Source organism: Equus caballus, chromosome 2 (genome assembly GCF_041296265.1).
Source record: "Equus caballus isolate H_3958 breed thoroughbred chromosome 2, TB-T2T, whole genome shotgun sequence".
NCBI classification, from domain to species: Eukaryota; Metazoa; Chordata; class Mammalia; order Perissodactyla; family Equidae; genus Equus; species Equus caballus.
The window spans coordinates 62315488-62330327 of NC_091685.1; the positions used below are offsets into that span (position 1 = coordinate 62315488).

The window sequence follows — 14840 nt, forward strand, 5'->3', positions numbered from 1 at the left end:
TTGGCCCCCACCCCTGATAGACCTTCAGACTCTCAACTCCAAGTGAATTACACCACCGGCTTTCCTGGGTCCCCAGCTTGCAGAAAGCAGATTGTGGGACTTCTCAGCCTCCATAACTGTGTGAGCCTATTCCTATAATAAATCTCCTCTTACATATTTATATATCTATCTCCTATTGGTTCTGTTTCTCTAGAGAACTCTCACTGATACACACTTGCAGCTGTTCAAACTTGTAGTCTAAACCAAAATCTCTAGAAAATGCATCCCCATCAGTCAGCCAAACCTTATTTCAGCTTTCTGTCCTTGGCCTAGTACCTTAAGAATCCATGTCTATGCATTTTCACCAGATTGCGGACACGAGCAGAATCTTGCAGTTTTGAGGTGTGTTTAAGTCTCCTTCCAAGTTTGTCCTTGGAACCTGCCTGGTGGGACATGTGGAGACCTGACCCTGGTTCACAGCCAGAGGCAGTGCTGAGTAACTAGGGTGGGACATGAAGAACGCTTGGCTTACCTGGTACATGATAAGTCTCACTTCTCCCCCATCAGTGCTGTGAATTAAATTGATGCAATAATTAGGCAAATCGCAGAATCAAAATTTGAGTTTGGGTTTCAGCCATCCACTCGATTATCCACGCATTGCCTTTTATCTCTGAATGTACCTTCAGTGTATGTTTCTTCAAGCGTTTCTCCTGTAAAGTGCACACGATGCTAAGCTTTCTCAGTGGAGAGCACTGGAGAGACATGCAGGAAGGTGAGAGAGAGGTTTCTCACAATTTCTGGCACAGGCCAGGTGATCTTGTGGCCCTTTCGACATAGAAACCAGAGCCCCACGTGGCCTTCACACAGCCACCTGCCCAGACTCCCTTGGTGAGTCCCTACACAGCCTGCGTGCAGCTGACTGTGGCCAGAGGGTGACACATGAGAAGACTGCAGGAGAAATAGTTTATGGAAGAGAAGGCTAGTGGATGACCAAGAGAGTGATTGTAGATAAAGAAAAGAGGCCCGAGGACTGACTTTAACTTAGAGTCAGGAAACGAGGAGGAACCAGCAAAGGAAACCCAGTAGGAGCAGCCAGTGGAAGAGGAGGCAAACCAAGCAAGAGTTGGCCCAGAAGCTGAGGACAGAGAGTGTCTGAAAGAAGAAGAATGAGCAACTGGGCCCAATGCTGCTGATAAGTCAGGTACAGTGAGGACTGAGAATGACCTATGGATTTCACAATGTAGAGGTTTTTCATGATGGTGGTGAGAGGATTTTCAGCAATGGAGTAAAGACAAAAGCATGATTCAAAAGAGTTCAAGGGGGAAGGGGCCAAGAGGGCTCAGAGATGATGAGTAGAAACAATTCTTTGACAGACTTTTGCTTTAAAGGGGGGGGGGAATCAGATGGTAGCTGGAAGGACATGTGGGTTCAATACATTTACTTATTTTTTTAATGAGCGAAGTTATAGACTGTTGCTGTCTTCGTCAGCTTGAGCTGCCAGAACAAGATACATGGATTAGGTGGATTAAGCAGAACTTATTTTTCCCAGTTCTAGAGTCTGAGAAGTCCAAGATCAAGGTGCCAGCAAGACAGGTTTCATTCTGAGGCCTCTTCTCACGGTGTCTCACTGTGTGCTCACATGACCTCTTCTTTGTGCATGTGAAGAGCAAGAGAGCAAGCTCTCTGGTATCTCTTCTTATATGGACACTAATCCCATCATGGGGGCCCCACCCTCATGACCTCATTTAACCCTAACCACTTTCCAAAGGCCCATCTCCAAAGACCATCACACTGGGAATTAGGGCTTCCACATATGAGTTGGCGGGGGGGAGGGGGAGGGGGGGACTCATTCAATCCATAACAATTGGCATGTGAATGAGATGATCCAGTAGAGGAGATAACTGATGATGGAGAAAGGGGGGATTGTCCTTGTGCCTACAAGGGTACCAAATCTAATGGCTCCATGAAAAAGTTGGCCTTAGACAGAACCAGAGGCAGCTGATCAGCGTATCTGGAGAGAAAGTGGAGTAGAAATAGCCATAGGTATGGCTTGGTGGGTCAGTGGAGGGGTTGGAGTTGGTGGCAGTTTTCTGAATGCTCCAATCTTCTCAGTGAAATAAGAAGCAAAGACACTGGCTGAGAGTAAGGATGGGGGAGAAGGCACCAGAGACTGAGGAGAGAAAGGAATTTGTCGTACAGGCTTCTGGGAGATGGGAAGGCAGAGCAGACTGGAGAAGAGTAGTAGAGTTGTTGGGTGGAGAATGGTACAGACGGACAAGGCGACATTATTGTTGTGAGTCTTCAGGGAGGATCTGGGAGCAGCGAGGAGAACTGAAAAGGACATCTACCCTGTCCCCTGTTCAGGGGTACAAGGGGAGGGGGGAGAAGAGCAGAAACAGGTGCCTGAGGGGAGAGCCAGGCTTCCAACAGAGCAAGAAGAAGAGAATAGAAAAGAGGTTGGGGAAAATGGATTTTGCTGATGATGAATCTCAAGTTCCAGAGGGCATAGTGAGTTCCAGAAGGTTCCAGAAGGCACACTAGAATGGTTTTAGCAATTGGTGAGGAGTGAGAGGGACCTAAGCTGGCTGATTTAAACAGAGAATATATTTAATGACAGGATATTGGTGAGGCAGCTTGGGAGCTTGGAGAACCAAGCTTGGAAAACAAGCAGTAGCCAAGGGCAACACCAAAATCACATCACAGAACTAGACTGGTGAGGACACTGCTGCTGCTGCTGTCGCCGAATGCCGAGGGCCATGGCGCCTGCACCCTCCCCGCCAGCTGGGGACCCCTGAAATTGCTCACCAAAACCCTCCACCTCTGTCCCTGCTCCCCTCACCAGCTCTGCTGTAGAGTCTGGGCTGGATGCATCTGATTTGCTGAGCTTAGCTCACATGCCTTTACCCTAGCTTCACGGCGGGCTGGGAAAGCGAGCACATGCATTTTCAGATTCTATGGTCAAAGTGGCTCTTCCTTCTATTAAGATGCATAAGGTGGATATGCCTTCCAGTGTTCTTATTGGGAACCACAGAACTTCCTCTCAGTTATACAAGCAGAAGGGGATTTATTACAGGATAGTGATAACTCACAGAAGTTCAGGGAGGACAAGAGAAACAGGCTTGGAAGCTACACAGCCAGAAAAATGCAGTGACAGCAATCCACGCCATGGTACAATTTTAAGGAAGCCACCACTGTGCCACCCTATCCACACCAAGTACACCCGGAATGAGACTGGAGAAGCTCCATCTCAGCCTCCCCAGAAAAACTAGATGTTTCTGCTACTGCCATCACTGGAAGAAAGTTCTAGCTGGCACAGCTGTTGCTTCAGGTTGCTCATTCCCATAGGCAAATCTCAGGCAAGAACATTGATTGGCAGAGCTCATATCACATGGCCAGCTTTAAGGGAGCCTAGCAAACGTGGTGTTTGTGGAGTCTACCTTGAGAAGGTACAACTCCAAATGTGAGAACAGTCAAAGTAGAGAGAAGACGTTTGAAGGATGCTGTGCATATCTCTGAATGACAGATGCCCACTGCAGGGCAGAATTTTCCAAATGTAGGAAGAGGCTATAGATGTTGGGCAGCCAAAAAAATGACAAATAAAAAAAATGATAAGTAGCCACTATAAATATTCCAAGCCTCATTCCTCTCATGGCCCCAGAAGCAACTCGCAACTCCTTAAATTCATCATCCCACTAAAATGGAAGCTTTGTGGTAGTCCTTATTTTTGTCTGTTTTATTTACCAATGAATCCCAAGTGCCTGGCACATAACAGGTGCTTAATAAACATTTGCTGAATGAATTGAAGAAACTTATTTGTTGCATTAAAGACAGACAAAGCTTCAGGTGTAATGTGGGTTTAGAAAACCACCAGAGACAACTTTTAGCTTGATTCAAACACTTACAGCAGGAGAAGCAGCAGTGTGAACGCTTCTCCCAACCACTAGGAATTAAACAGAGATTTAACATGACGTTGCAAAACTAAGGTCAAGCAGGAGGCGGGAAAGCGGGCACAGTGGCAGGAAATCCCAAACTAATGAGTTCACTGTAAGTTCATTACAAATTTAGTGATTGACGCCAGATGTAATTTCTGAATTTTCACTACTACATTAGCCATGTTTTATGATTCCATGCTATGAGCTGGAACATATTTTATAAATATTAAAATTAGCAGACATAAGGGTTACGATTTACATTTCAAAAAGATATCCAGTTTCCATAGCCCAGCTCAGTGAGCTCTTTATCTTCCTCTCCCTTGGGTGGCAGATAACACAGGGGCAGTGTGACCCAGGAGAAAGAGCAGAGCACAGTAAAACACAGTTGAGACCTCTGATCTTTGCTTGAGCAATTCAGCCAAGAATTTCTGTAACTCACAAGGTATTATAAAATATTCCAGACCAGATCAACCTACTAGTTTACTGTCCCTGAATAAACAAAGGTCCCTGTGATAGCTTCACAGTCTCTGCTTAACTAATGATGACTCCCATCTTAAAGCGGAGTCTCATAGTCTAAGTTTCTCAAAAGGGGATTTATAAAACACAGTTCTGTGTGTCCTTGTTCTCCGCTTTGCTACTTTCACAAACACAGGTGTGGATTCATAAACGATACTGCGTTAGTCAGGTAACAGAAATCACTCTGGTTATTTTAAAAAGAGATCTAATACTGGAAATTAGGAGCCTACAAAATCTTTGAAACGAATATAGGAGTGAGCTCCAGGCTGGGCCTTTAAGAAAGACTCCCAGAAAACACCACCAAACTAGAGGCTGCCACCTCTGCCCCAGTCAACTGGCCACCGCTGGGACTGAGTTCGAGAACACACAGCTTAATGGGGATCAAGGGCTCTGGAAGCAGCCCCAAGTTCTCTGGTCTGAACAACTGAGTGAATGGGGATGCCATTTAGTACGACAGGGCACACCCTGGAAGGAACAGGCTGAGGAGGGGGCAATGCAGCAAGCGTTCTGTTTCAGTCACGATGAGTTGGAGACACAGGCGTTCAAGAGGAGATGCTGAATAAGAAGTTGGACATGCAAATGTGGGGACCAGAGGAAAGTATAAGCTGGAGACAAATCTAAGAGGTTTCGTATTACACAAGTCATGCTGCAATCTGCTTTCCTTTTATAGACTCATTTTACTCTTGAGACCACCGACTTCTTCAGAGACTGCTGCATTCACTTCTTGCTCTCTCTCTCAGTCTTCAAACCCAGGGCAATCGAGCTTCCAGCTCCAAAAACGCCACTGCAAGTGTTCTGAAACAGGTCATCCAGGGCAATCCAAGTCCAACATCGAACGGGTTTTTTCAGTCCTCTCTGCAACATCGGGTATTGTTGACTACTTCCTGCTTCTTAGGAGGGGTTACGAACCATGGTCATGGGTCACCAGAATAACACTCGCCAAAGCAGATCCACTTCTCCTGTTCATCCCATTGGTGATTGGCAGACGCAAGACTGTTGTAGATCACGTGCCTCTTGATTTCAGCAAGGCATCTGAAGACTTCTCACAACATTCTTCTAGAGAAATGGGGGACAATAGCTTGGATAAATTCAGATGACACATTCAAAAGGGAGGTCCCCAGCGTCTGTGTCCTGAGCGGTGCTCTCGGCAAGTTGGAACCCCAGGCCAAAAGCACGTTTTAACTCACCGAGCTACACTCCAGTGGTGTGAGGAAACCAACAACCCCTATGCAAGCGCAGCTGACACTCCTAAGCAGACAAAGCTTGTCGTTTTCCAGAAACAGAAACAAGCCAATCGTGTGGAATCTGTGATTTAATATAAAGCTCACACATTTTTAGGCAGCATTAGTACAAGCAGAATGTACAAAGGGGTAATAAATAGTCCAGATTTATTTCTTCTAAGTGTCACTGTACAAGGAACTGGAATGGAGGTATTCTGGGTTGGCACACGATACCTGGAGCATGATATTTTATCCTAGAAATACATTTTGCCTTGACAAAGAGTGTGTCTAGAGGAGCAGCGTGGTCAGCATAGCGAGGGACCTGTAACTGTATGCACCGAATACCCCCCCGCCCCCACCGCTAAGGAGTTTGTAGCCCTGGCTTTTTCTCAGGCCTCCCTCTCTCCAGGCCTGCCTAGGACTGGTGAAAGTCTGGCAAGTTCGCGGTAAGCGGTCAGCCGGTCTCGGGAGGCGCGGGGCTCGGGTCCGCCTCTTCAAGCAGCCGCTGTGGGAGCGCGAGGGGACTTTGGGCCATCGTTTCAGGCCACAGACAGCACTTCAGCCATAGGAAGGATTCTAGCCCGAGTCTGGGCGCGCGGGCGGAGGCGAGGCCCGGGAGAGGGCGGGACCAGCAAGGGGCGCCAGGCCTGGGGGCGGTGTGGGTGCGGGGCTGGGCGGCCAGGGTCAGGCCAGGGGGCGGGGCCATGGGGCGGGGAGCGTGAGTGTGTGCGTGTTGGGGGACCCAGGGTCGGCCCACCGGGCGGGGCGGAGGCCGAGGTCGAGGCGGGGCGTGGGCAGAAAGGGGAGCCCGGCCGGTGGGCGGTGTGCGTGGGGGGGGGGCGGGGGGCGAGGCCAGGGTCAGGCCAGGGGGCGGGGCGGAGGCCGAGGCGGGGGCGTGGCCGCTTCGGCGCCACGCCGTGGGGGGGCCGTGGGGTCGGAGGCTCGGTTGGGAGGGGGCAGGATCAAGCCAGGGGGCGGGGCCAAGCCGAGGCCGGGAAGGGGCGGGGCGGGTTCCCCTTGGGAGGTCCCGCGACCGGGTCCGCGGGCACGTCGTCGGCGCGCCTGGACCGTGCGGGAGAAGCTGCAGGATACCATGGCGCTGCGTGCGGCCGTGTTCGACCTGGACGGGGTCCTGGCGCTGCCGTCGATCGCCCGCGCCTTCGGCCGCGCGGAGGAGGACCTGGCGCTGCCCAGGTGAGGGGGCGCGGCGCCCGCGGCGTGGGGGGCGGCATCCGTGCCCAGAAGTTGCCTCTCAGGACTTTCAGCCCTGGTTTCAGGTTGCTGGAGGGCGAGAGCCCTGAGAAAAGTTCACACAGTTCCCGGGCCCTAAAATACCAATGTCTGTAAGAAGATCCATTGTCTTTCTCGTTGCTAGGAAGTTAAACTTCTCTAAGGACTCCAGAATTGCCCTCTAGGTTGAAAGCTTTGCCTAAAGTGAGGAATTACTCGCTGAGCTGTCTGCTGCCTGCTTAATTCTACATAGTGGAATGAGTTTTAGGGACGCGCGCTGAAGTTTAGAAGAGACGAAAGTTCTGTGCGTTGCAGGTTTCCTTATTAGAGCAAACTAGATAAACAGCCCCCAAAACTAATCACGGAGCAGTAGTCAACTAGGAAGCATCACCAGTAAGCGTGATGTTCAGGAGATCTCAGTGACATCAGAAAGTATGTTATAATAAGTGAAGAGAACAAACCCGTCAGTCAGACTGTAAAACTTTACTCCATGGTTTCAAGTATGAAAAAAAGCTGCATGTAGAAAAATGTCTGGAAAATACAAAAAAAGTCCCTGGGATGGGATTATGAATGATTTTCTTTTCTACTTCTTTGTATTTTCCAGTTTTTTTACTTATGAACATATGTTACTCCTACAGACAGAAGGAGGGAAAGCATATTTATTTAAAAAGTTAAAAAAGAAAGAAAGATGACCCTGGCAACACCCAGGGAAGAGTGAATTCTAAGTGACTGGCAAGAATAAGGACCAGGGTGGAAGCTTTGAGAGTTCTGCCCCATCTAAGGAATTGTAGAATTCTTGTGATACCAAAGGCCAACATGGCTTTTTAACCTGTTATACTATGTAGATTGTAACAGACTGGTGTCTGCAAGCATGCCAAGCCAAAAGGGGGTTCAAAATCTACAGCAGCCCTCACTTGCAGATGTAGAAATTGAGGCTTAGCGGGAGGGGGGGGGGGGCGGTGGTTAACTTTATCGCACAATAACACACATAGGTGGCTATGGAACCAACTTTTCTGCTTCCCAGTCTAGGATTCTTTTCTGTCTGGTTCATTGTGACTTCCCACCGCCCTTGGCAGTTGTTCTGGGAAAGATGTTAGTCTGTGGGGGGTGAGTAAATACATCAATTATGAATACTTGTGAGGATACAGGTGAATATTCTTGAGAGTATATTTGTGAGTGTACAAGTCACACGTATACAAGTTTACAAATGTGGGGTATTTAAAATAGCAGTGGTCTCTGACTCAGACCCAGATTAAAAATCTCAGTTCCTGTCACTTACTGCTGAGTGATTCTTGCTTAACCTGTTTTAGTCAACTTATCGAAGATCTTAGTCTTAATCTTAAAATAAGAAAATACCTTCCTCTTGTAGGGAGGAAGAATTATTCTTCTGCCCTCTAGGTTCTTCTGGCTGTTCTAAGAATTAAATTGACATGAGACAGAATAACAGGAGAAAACCAAAGAAATTTAGTAACGTGTGTACATGGGAGAAACCCAAGAAAACTGAGTAACTTGCCAAAATGGCTGAAGTCACCACCTTAAATATCATCTTCAGCTAAGGACAAAGAAGGATGTTGTGGGTAGTGGTTTAGGACTTCAAAGGACAAGGTAATTTACATAGAGATAGTGTTGGTGTCGCAATCCAATGTACACATCAGGATAGATGCGGAGAGGGCTGATGGCCACTCTGAGTTTATTATAACCAGCGTTTCAATATATACATAGCTTACAGCTGTTAAACATACACAGGTGTTCTGGATGAAGTGATTAGCGAATGCCAAGAATTCTTAGTGATTTCTCAAGGAACCCTCCCTCAGCCTCTGTTTTGATATTATCATGTTATTGCTGTGCTTGTATATTTTTATCTCGGAGCAGGCAAGGCCTCCTAGGCAATGGCTCCTCCTGCTCCCGATATCAATATCGTGTCTCCATCTGTGCCCCCGGGCGACCGATGCCTGGCTTAGGTTGACTCCCCCTGGAGGTCTTACCCCTCATTGGCTAACTGGCCTTCTCACCTCCGGGTCACAGTTTGTTGGCAAGCCGTTTCCAGTGATTATTAACCCTTCCTGCGTCAGGGGCAGCTACAGATAGGAATGCAAATGTTTGATAAACATGTTTGCTGAGCCATCTATAGACATCGAGAGAGAACTTTGATAAAAAATAGTGGCATAGTGGTTAGGTTTACAGGCTCTGCTTCGTGGACTGGGGTTCACAGGTTTGGGTCCTGGGCGCCCGTCATGCCATGCTGTGGTGGCATCCCACACCGAGTAGAGGAAGAGTGGCATGGATGTTAGCTCAGCTACAGGCTTCCTCAAGCAAAAAGAAGAGGATTGGCAACAGATGTTAGCTCAGGGCCAATCTTTCTCACACACACACACAAAGCCCTTGCTAGGTGCCTTCCTGTCTGCCATACCTATAATTATCTATGGTGATACCTCCTTTCTGGAACAGGCCTTCTGTCTTAAATTCTTTTAGGCAGTTGGGGGAAGGTCAAAGTTTCTTTCTGAATCTTTTGTTCTTAAAAATAATCAAACCAGAGAGACATATTTTGGGATGATGGATTCTGCTCCCCACACCCTAGAAATTTTTATGAGAGTTAAATTAGGTAGCATGTAAGGTGGATGGGCAACTGTGTTCCTGATACATTTCTTTTCTTTTTTTTAAATATTGGCACCTGAGCTAACATCTGTTGCCAGTCTTCTTTTTTTTTTCCCTTCTTCTTGTTCCCAATACACCCCAGTACATAGTTGTATATTCTAGTTATAGGTCCTTTTGGTTGTGCTATGTTGGACACCCCCTCATCATGGCTTGATGAGCAGTGCCATGTCCGCACCCAGGTTCCGAACCAGCGAAACCCTGGGCCGCCGAAGCAGAGCAGGCGAACTTAATCATTCATCCACGGGGCCGGCCCCTGATATGTTTCTTTATTTACAGAAGTCTCATGCATTTGCAAAGTGATGTTGGACACACTCCCTTTATCTAGTGTGGCACTGACTTACACACTCCCATTGTTGAGATTGTTCCCAGCAGCCATAAAACAGGTCATAGCAAAGCTAGCTGACACCAGAAGGTCAGAGTCCATGACTTTGACCTTGTTAGCCTATGGAGTCTGTGAACCAACCATGAAGGTGTTATCAGAAGGTGAGCCTGAAGGGCCTGCCTAGCACTGGGCATTTTCAACAGGCTTGGCATCGGTATGAAAGCTGAGTCATCTACAGATAGCCAAACTCCAAGATGAAGGCAGTGCCATAAGAGGTGCAAAGTTCTTAGGTGATTCAAAGGAGGGAGAGATTAGGTGAGGAAAGCCTTAATGGAGGCAGACCCTGGGAAGATTGACAGGAGGTTGGTGGGGAGAGATGTGAGGGGGGAGTTTTCCAGGTGAGGGGAACAGCATGAGCAAAGGCTGGGAGGTGGAAAGCATGGCATGTGCACAAGTACACAGAATATTCCAGTCTAGCCAGACGGGAGGGGAGTCGTGAGAGAAGTGGGGAAGTTGGTTGGGCCTGCATTGTAATGTGACGTGAAAGGCAGACTGAGCATGTACCTGCTTTGATAGCCGGTGACTCTCTGAGGAGCTTTTGAGTTGGGGTGTGGAGGGAGTAAAATAGTTGGTGCTCTAAATCAAGGTAGCTAATGCTTGGGGTGGGGGATCAAGTGCCTTGGTAGGAAACAGGAGGCTGATGCTCACAGTGAGATCTGAGAGCTTGGCAGCTCGGAGGGGGAGCACTAGGGAGCAATGGCAGAGGTTGGAGCTGAAACAAACAAGACCTTCTTTGAGCCGGCAGTTTGCAGGGTCATTGGCACAGAAGATGAGGAATGTCGGCCGCAGGGCCCAGGAGAGGAGAAGGGAAGCCTGTGAGCTGGGTGCTACAGCCGTGAGGCGAGGAAGGGATGAGGGTCCTAAACATTGTAAATACCTGTCTGAGAACAGGGCGATGGGCCCAAGCAGCTGTCATGAACTCCAGAAGTGGAGAGATGGTTGAATACCTGGGGTAAAACGGGGAGATGCGGATTCCTCCAGCATCAGACGGTGGAAGGAGAGAAAGGGAAGCTCAGCTCTCCTTTGTGGTCATCCAGACCAGGGTCCGCTGAGGGTTAGGGGACATGGTGGTTACCATGGCAACTGAGGCTGACAGGATCTGGAGGAGCCAGGGTGGTTCCCTGAGATCCAGATCTGACGTGTAGACAATTGTGTGCTTCGGTTAATACCTTCTCACACAGCTTCATTGTGGAGGGTCTGCCCACTGCCACTGGCCTGAACACTGGGGATAAAGTGCCAGTTTCATTCAGAAATGTGCACTCTAGCACCTGAGGTGCTTCCCATGTGCAACGTTCAGTAAATATTTTTGAGCAAGAAAAAGAAGTGATCAGCAAATACAGAAAGAGTATTTGAGAACCGGGACTTCTTATTCGTATCCCCAGTACTATTTCGGGAAATACTTATTGAATGCTCCAGGAGCTTCTGGGGAGGTTCCCAGATTCGCAGTAGCTTTTCACACCTCTGGGCTTTTATGAATTCTCTGAAGCATCTTTCCTCTTTTTAAATTTCACATATGGGTTTTAATTATACAAGTAATAGAGATGAATACATTATTATGAAAATATTCAAATGCACAGAAACATGTAGAGTAAGAAATGTAAGTCCCTCTTCACCTTTCCCTATTCCTCGCCCCATCCCGGACATAATCATGGTTGATACATAGTTCATTTATCCAAAATCAGCGTTTTTTCATAATTTTTTCATAATTCATAATTCAGTACAGCAAAACCTGGCCTGACTTCATTTGACCACGAAATCTGACCTGACCTCATTTGATAGCAAACCTGATCTGACCAAGCATGAGCCTGTTTGTCATCATTGTCTGTCCTGCTGTGACTAGTCACACATCTCACTGTAGAAATATTAACAAGTTTGATTGAGAGGGCTGCGCCAGACTCCCAGAGGTGTTACTTCATTTATGGTATATCCCCCCTTGCAATCTGAAAAATTCTGACATTTGAAACTCATCTGGTTCTGAGGTTTCAGATAAAGGATTGTCTGCGTGTTGCTTGTTTATGTGAATTTGCAGACACATTTATGCAAAGATTGGTAGGTAGGTAGATTAGGAGATAGGTAGGTTTAAAAAAACAAACAATAGGATCATAGTACACATATTGTCCTAGGTCTTAATTGTTTTTCTACTAGATTTACTTAATTATTTTACTTCACTTAACAGTTGGACATCTTTCCTTGTCCATTTACGTATATCTGCTTTTCCTTTTTTAACCGCTCCATAGTATTCCACAATATGGAAGGCCATAATTTATTTAAACGTTTTCCCTGTTGGGAGACATTTAGTTATTTCCGAGTTGTTACTGTTACAGTGTCATTGCAATATTTCTGTAGGGTAGTTTCCTAAAAGTAGTTTTCTACACCGAGTAAAAGTATATTTACATCTCAGATATTGATAGATCCTGCCACACTGTTCTACAAAAGCTGTCCCTATGCTGACAGTGCCCACGAAGGCCAGCCCTAGACCCTCCCTCCAGGGGAGATGACCCTTCTCAACTTTCGCCAGTTAGATCTGTGAAAAATGTTATCTTCTTGTGTTAGTTTGCATTTTCCTCTTCACTATTCATTTTTATCGGCCGTTTGTATTTTTTTCCTTTAGTATTAATCTGTTTATACCGTTTGCCCATTTTTGTATTGGATTGTCACTTTCTTCTTGATTTCTAGGAACTCTTGATTTCTACCATGGTGTTTTACGTTTTCGACTTAGCGTCTCATCTGCTATTTCTCCTTCTTTCTTCCCCCTTCTTTTTCCTGTCTTTACTTGAGTTGATCAAGTTTTTCTTGGGCTGGCCTGGTAGCGCAGCGGTTGAGTTCGCACATTCCACTTCTCGGCGGACCGGGGCTCGCTGGTTCAGATCCCGGGTGTGGACATGGCACCACTTGGCACGCCGTGCTGTGGTAGACGTCCCACATATAAAGTAGAGGAAGATGGCACGATGTGAGCTCAGGGCCAGGCTTCCTCAGCAAAAAGAAGAAGACTAGCAGTACTTAGCTCAGGGCTAATCTTCCTCAAAAAAAAAAAAAAGTTTTTCTTTTTTTCCAGTTTTCCTTGGTGAAACATTTTGTTTCTAGTCTTCTTACTGATACTGTTTCTAGATACTGATACTTACCGATACTGTTTCTAGACTCCTTCAGATTACTTATGGTTTTTTAATGTGCATATATAGTAACATACTGTTAACACAACCTTTTCTGTCAGCATGCATGTTTATTGCTATCTGTATTTGTTGTAATAATGGGGAATTTTTCTGATGTTTGTCCTGGGTTCCTAGCATAGAGCTAAAAACCCTTAGAATTTCCTGAGTGATCAGTGCCTTTGTTATGCTAATGAGGCAACTCATTTGGGGGTCTCACAAAGCTTCTTGATGGGGGCTGGTTGCCGGAAAAGCCAATGGAGTGATTAGAGGGTTGGGACTCTGGACCAGCCAGACCTCTAGGGAGGGGTGGAGGCTGGGGATTGAGTTCCATCAGGTGGCCAATGATTTACTCACTCGTGCTTGTGTAGTGAAGCCCCAGTAAAGTCTCTGGACGCTGAAGTTCAGTGGAGCTTCCTGGTTGGTGAGCACATCGATTTGCCAGGAGGCTGGTGTGCCCTAGTTTCACAGGGAGAGGGCACAGATGCTCTGCGTGCCCTCCTGAACCTCGTCTTACATGTATTGTTTAAGATAAAACTGTAATAGTAAGAATAGTACTTTTCAGAGTTCTCTAAGTTGTTTTAGTGAATTATCAGACCTAGAGGGTTGTAGAAACCCCAAAATTTGCAGCCAGTCAGTCAGAATTGTGAGTGGCCTGGAGACCCCCTGAGACTGCAGCTGGTACCTGAAGCGAGGGCAGTCTGTGGAGGGCTTGCCTGTAGCCTGTGGGGTCTGTGCTCCCTGAATTGAGTTGAATTGCAGTCCTCTTGCCTGCTGCTGGCGCGTTAGAGTAGAAACACAACAGTATTCTGCCCCACACGGCCACACCCAGATCAGCTTAGCTGTGCTTCCTTCCAGCCTCTCATGCTCACTCACACCAGAACCTTTCACAGGCAGGTAGAGTACTTTGCCTTCAGTTTTATCTTAGGACAAATCCGCTGCTTCCAGCTGCTCTGCCTGATACATTGTCAGCTATGAATGTAGGTATTAGGTATGTGAAGAAGCCCTTTGCGGGCAAAGAACGACAGTGACTTCTTTTCACATGTTGGGGCTCTTGTTTTCCTCCCCTCTCTCCTTTTTTTAATCACTATGTTCCAATCTGCCTTCCAAGGTGTTCTCAGACTTTCTAGTCTGATAATTTATATTTTCTTGGTTTTCTAAACTATTAAAGTTGTTTTTTAAAAAATCTTTTAAGGATATCTTTTGTATAATCTCAGTGGGATTTTAGGCAGAAGGAAGTAGACACCTGCTCAGTGTGCTGTCTTGATACAATCTCCAGTCTCTTAGTTTTGCCTGTTTTGATGCTATGTCAATCAGTGTGTAAAGGTTTGTGCCCTTTGTCAATATAAAAGTGCCTAGTAGGGACTGCTATTTTCTAAAGGGGTCCAGTCAAATTAGACTCTTACCAGGAGTATCAGAGAGTTCCAGTTTCTCCACATTGTCATTAGTACTCAACATTGTCAGTCTGTTTCAATGTAGCCATTCTGGTGGGTATATAGTGGCATCTCATTGTGGTTTTATTTGTATTTCCCTGATGATTAATGATGTTGAGCTGCTTTTTATATGCCTATTGGCCATGTGGTAATTCTCCTGAGTGAAATTCTCGTTTAAGTCACTTGCCCATTTTTCAATTGGGTTGTCTTTCTCTTATTGATATTTCTTTATATATTCTTGATACAAATCCTTTGTCATATATGTATGACATGCTATATATGTAGCAAATAAATTATATTTCAAACATCTTCTCCATGTATATGGCTTACCTATTCACTTTCTTTTC

At 46.5% G+C, this 14840-nt stretch overlaps 1 protein-coding gene across 2 annotated transcripts in view; it reads left to right on the forward strand.

Annotated features, from left to right (window-relative positions):
* Positions 1-6542: 6542 nt before the first annotated feature.
* Positions 6543-14840, forward strand: part of EPHX2 (epoxide hydrolase 2) — a 69998-nt gene continuing 61700 nt past the window's right edge. The window contains exon 1 of one of the 2 annotated variants that reach the window (XM_001492675.7): positions 6543-6841. In XM_001492675.7, coding sequence (XP_001492725.1) covers positions 6741-6841 — 101 coding nt within the window. In that variant the 5' untranslated portion in view covers positions 6543-6740. The remainder of the gene's footprint in view (positions 6842-14840) is intronic. The other variant, XM_070261267.1, reaches the window with a different exon arrangement.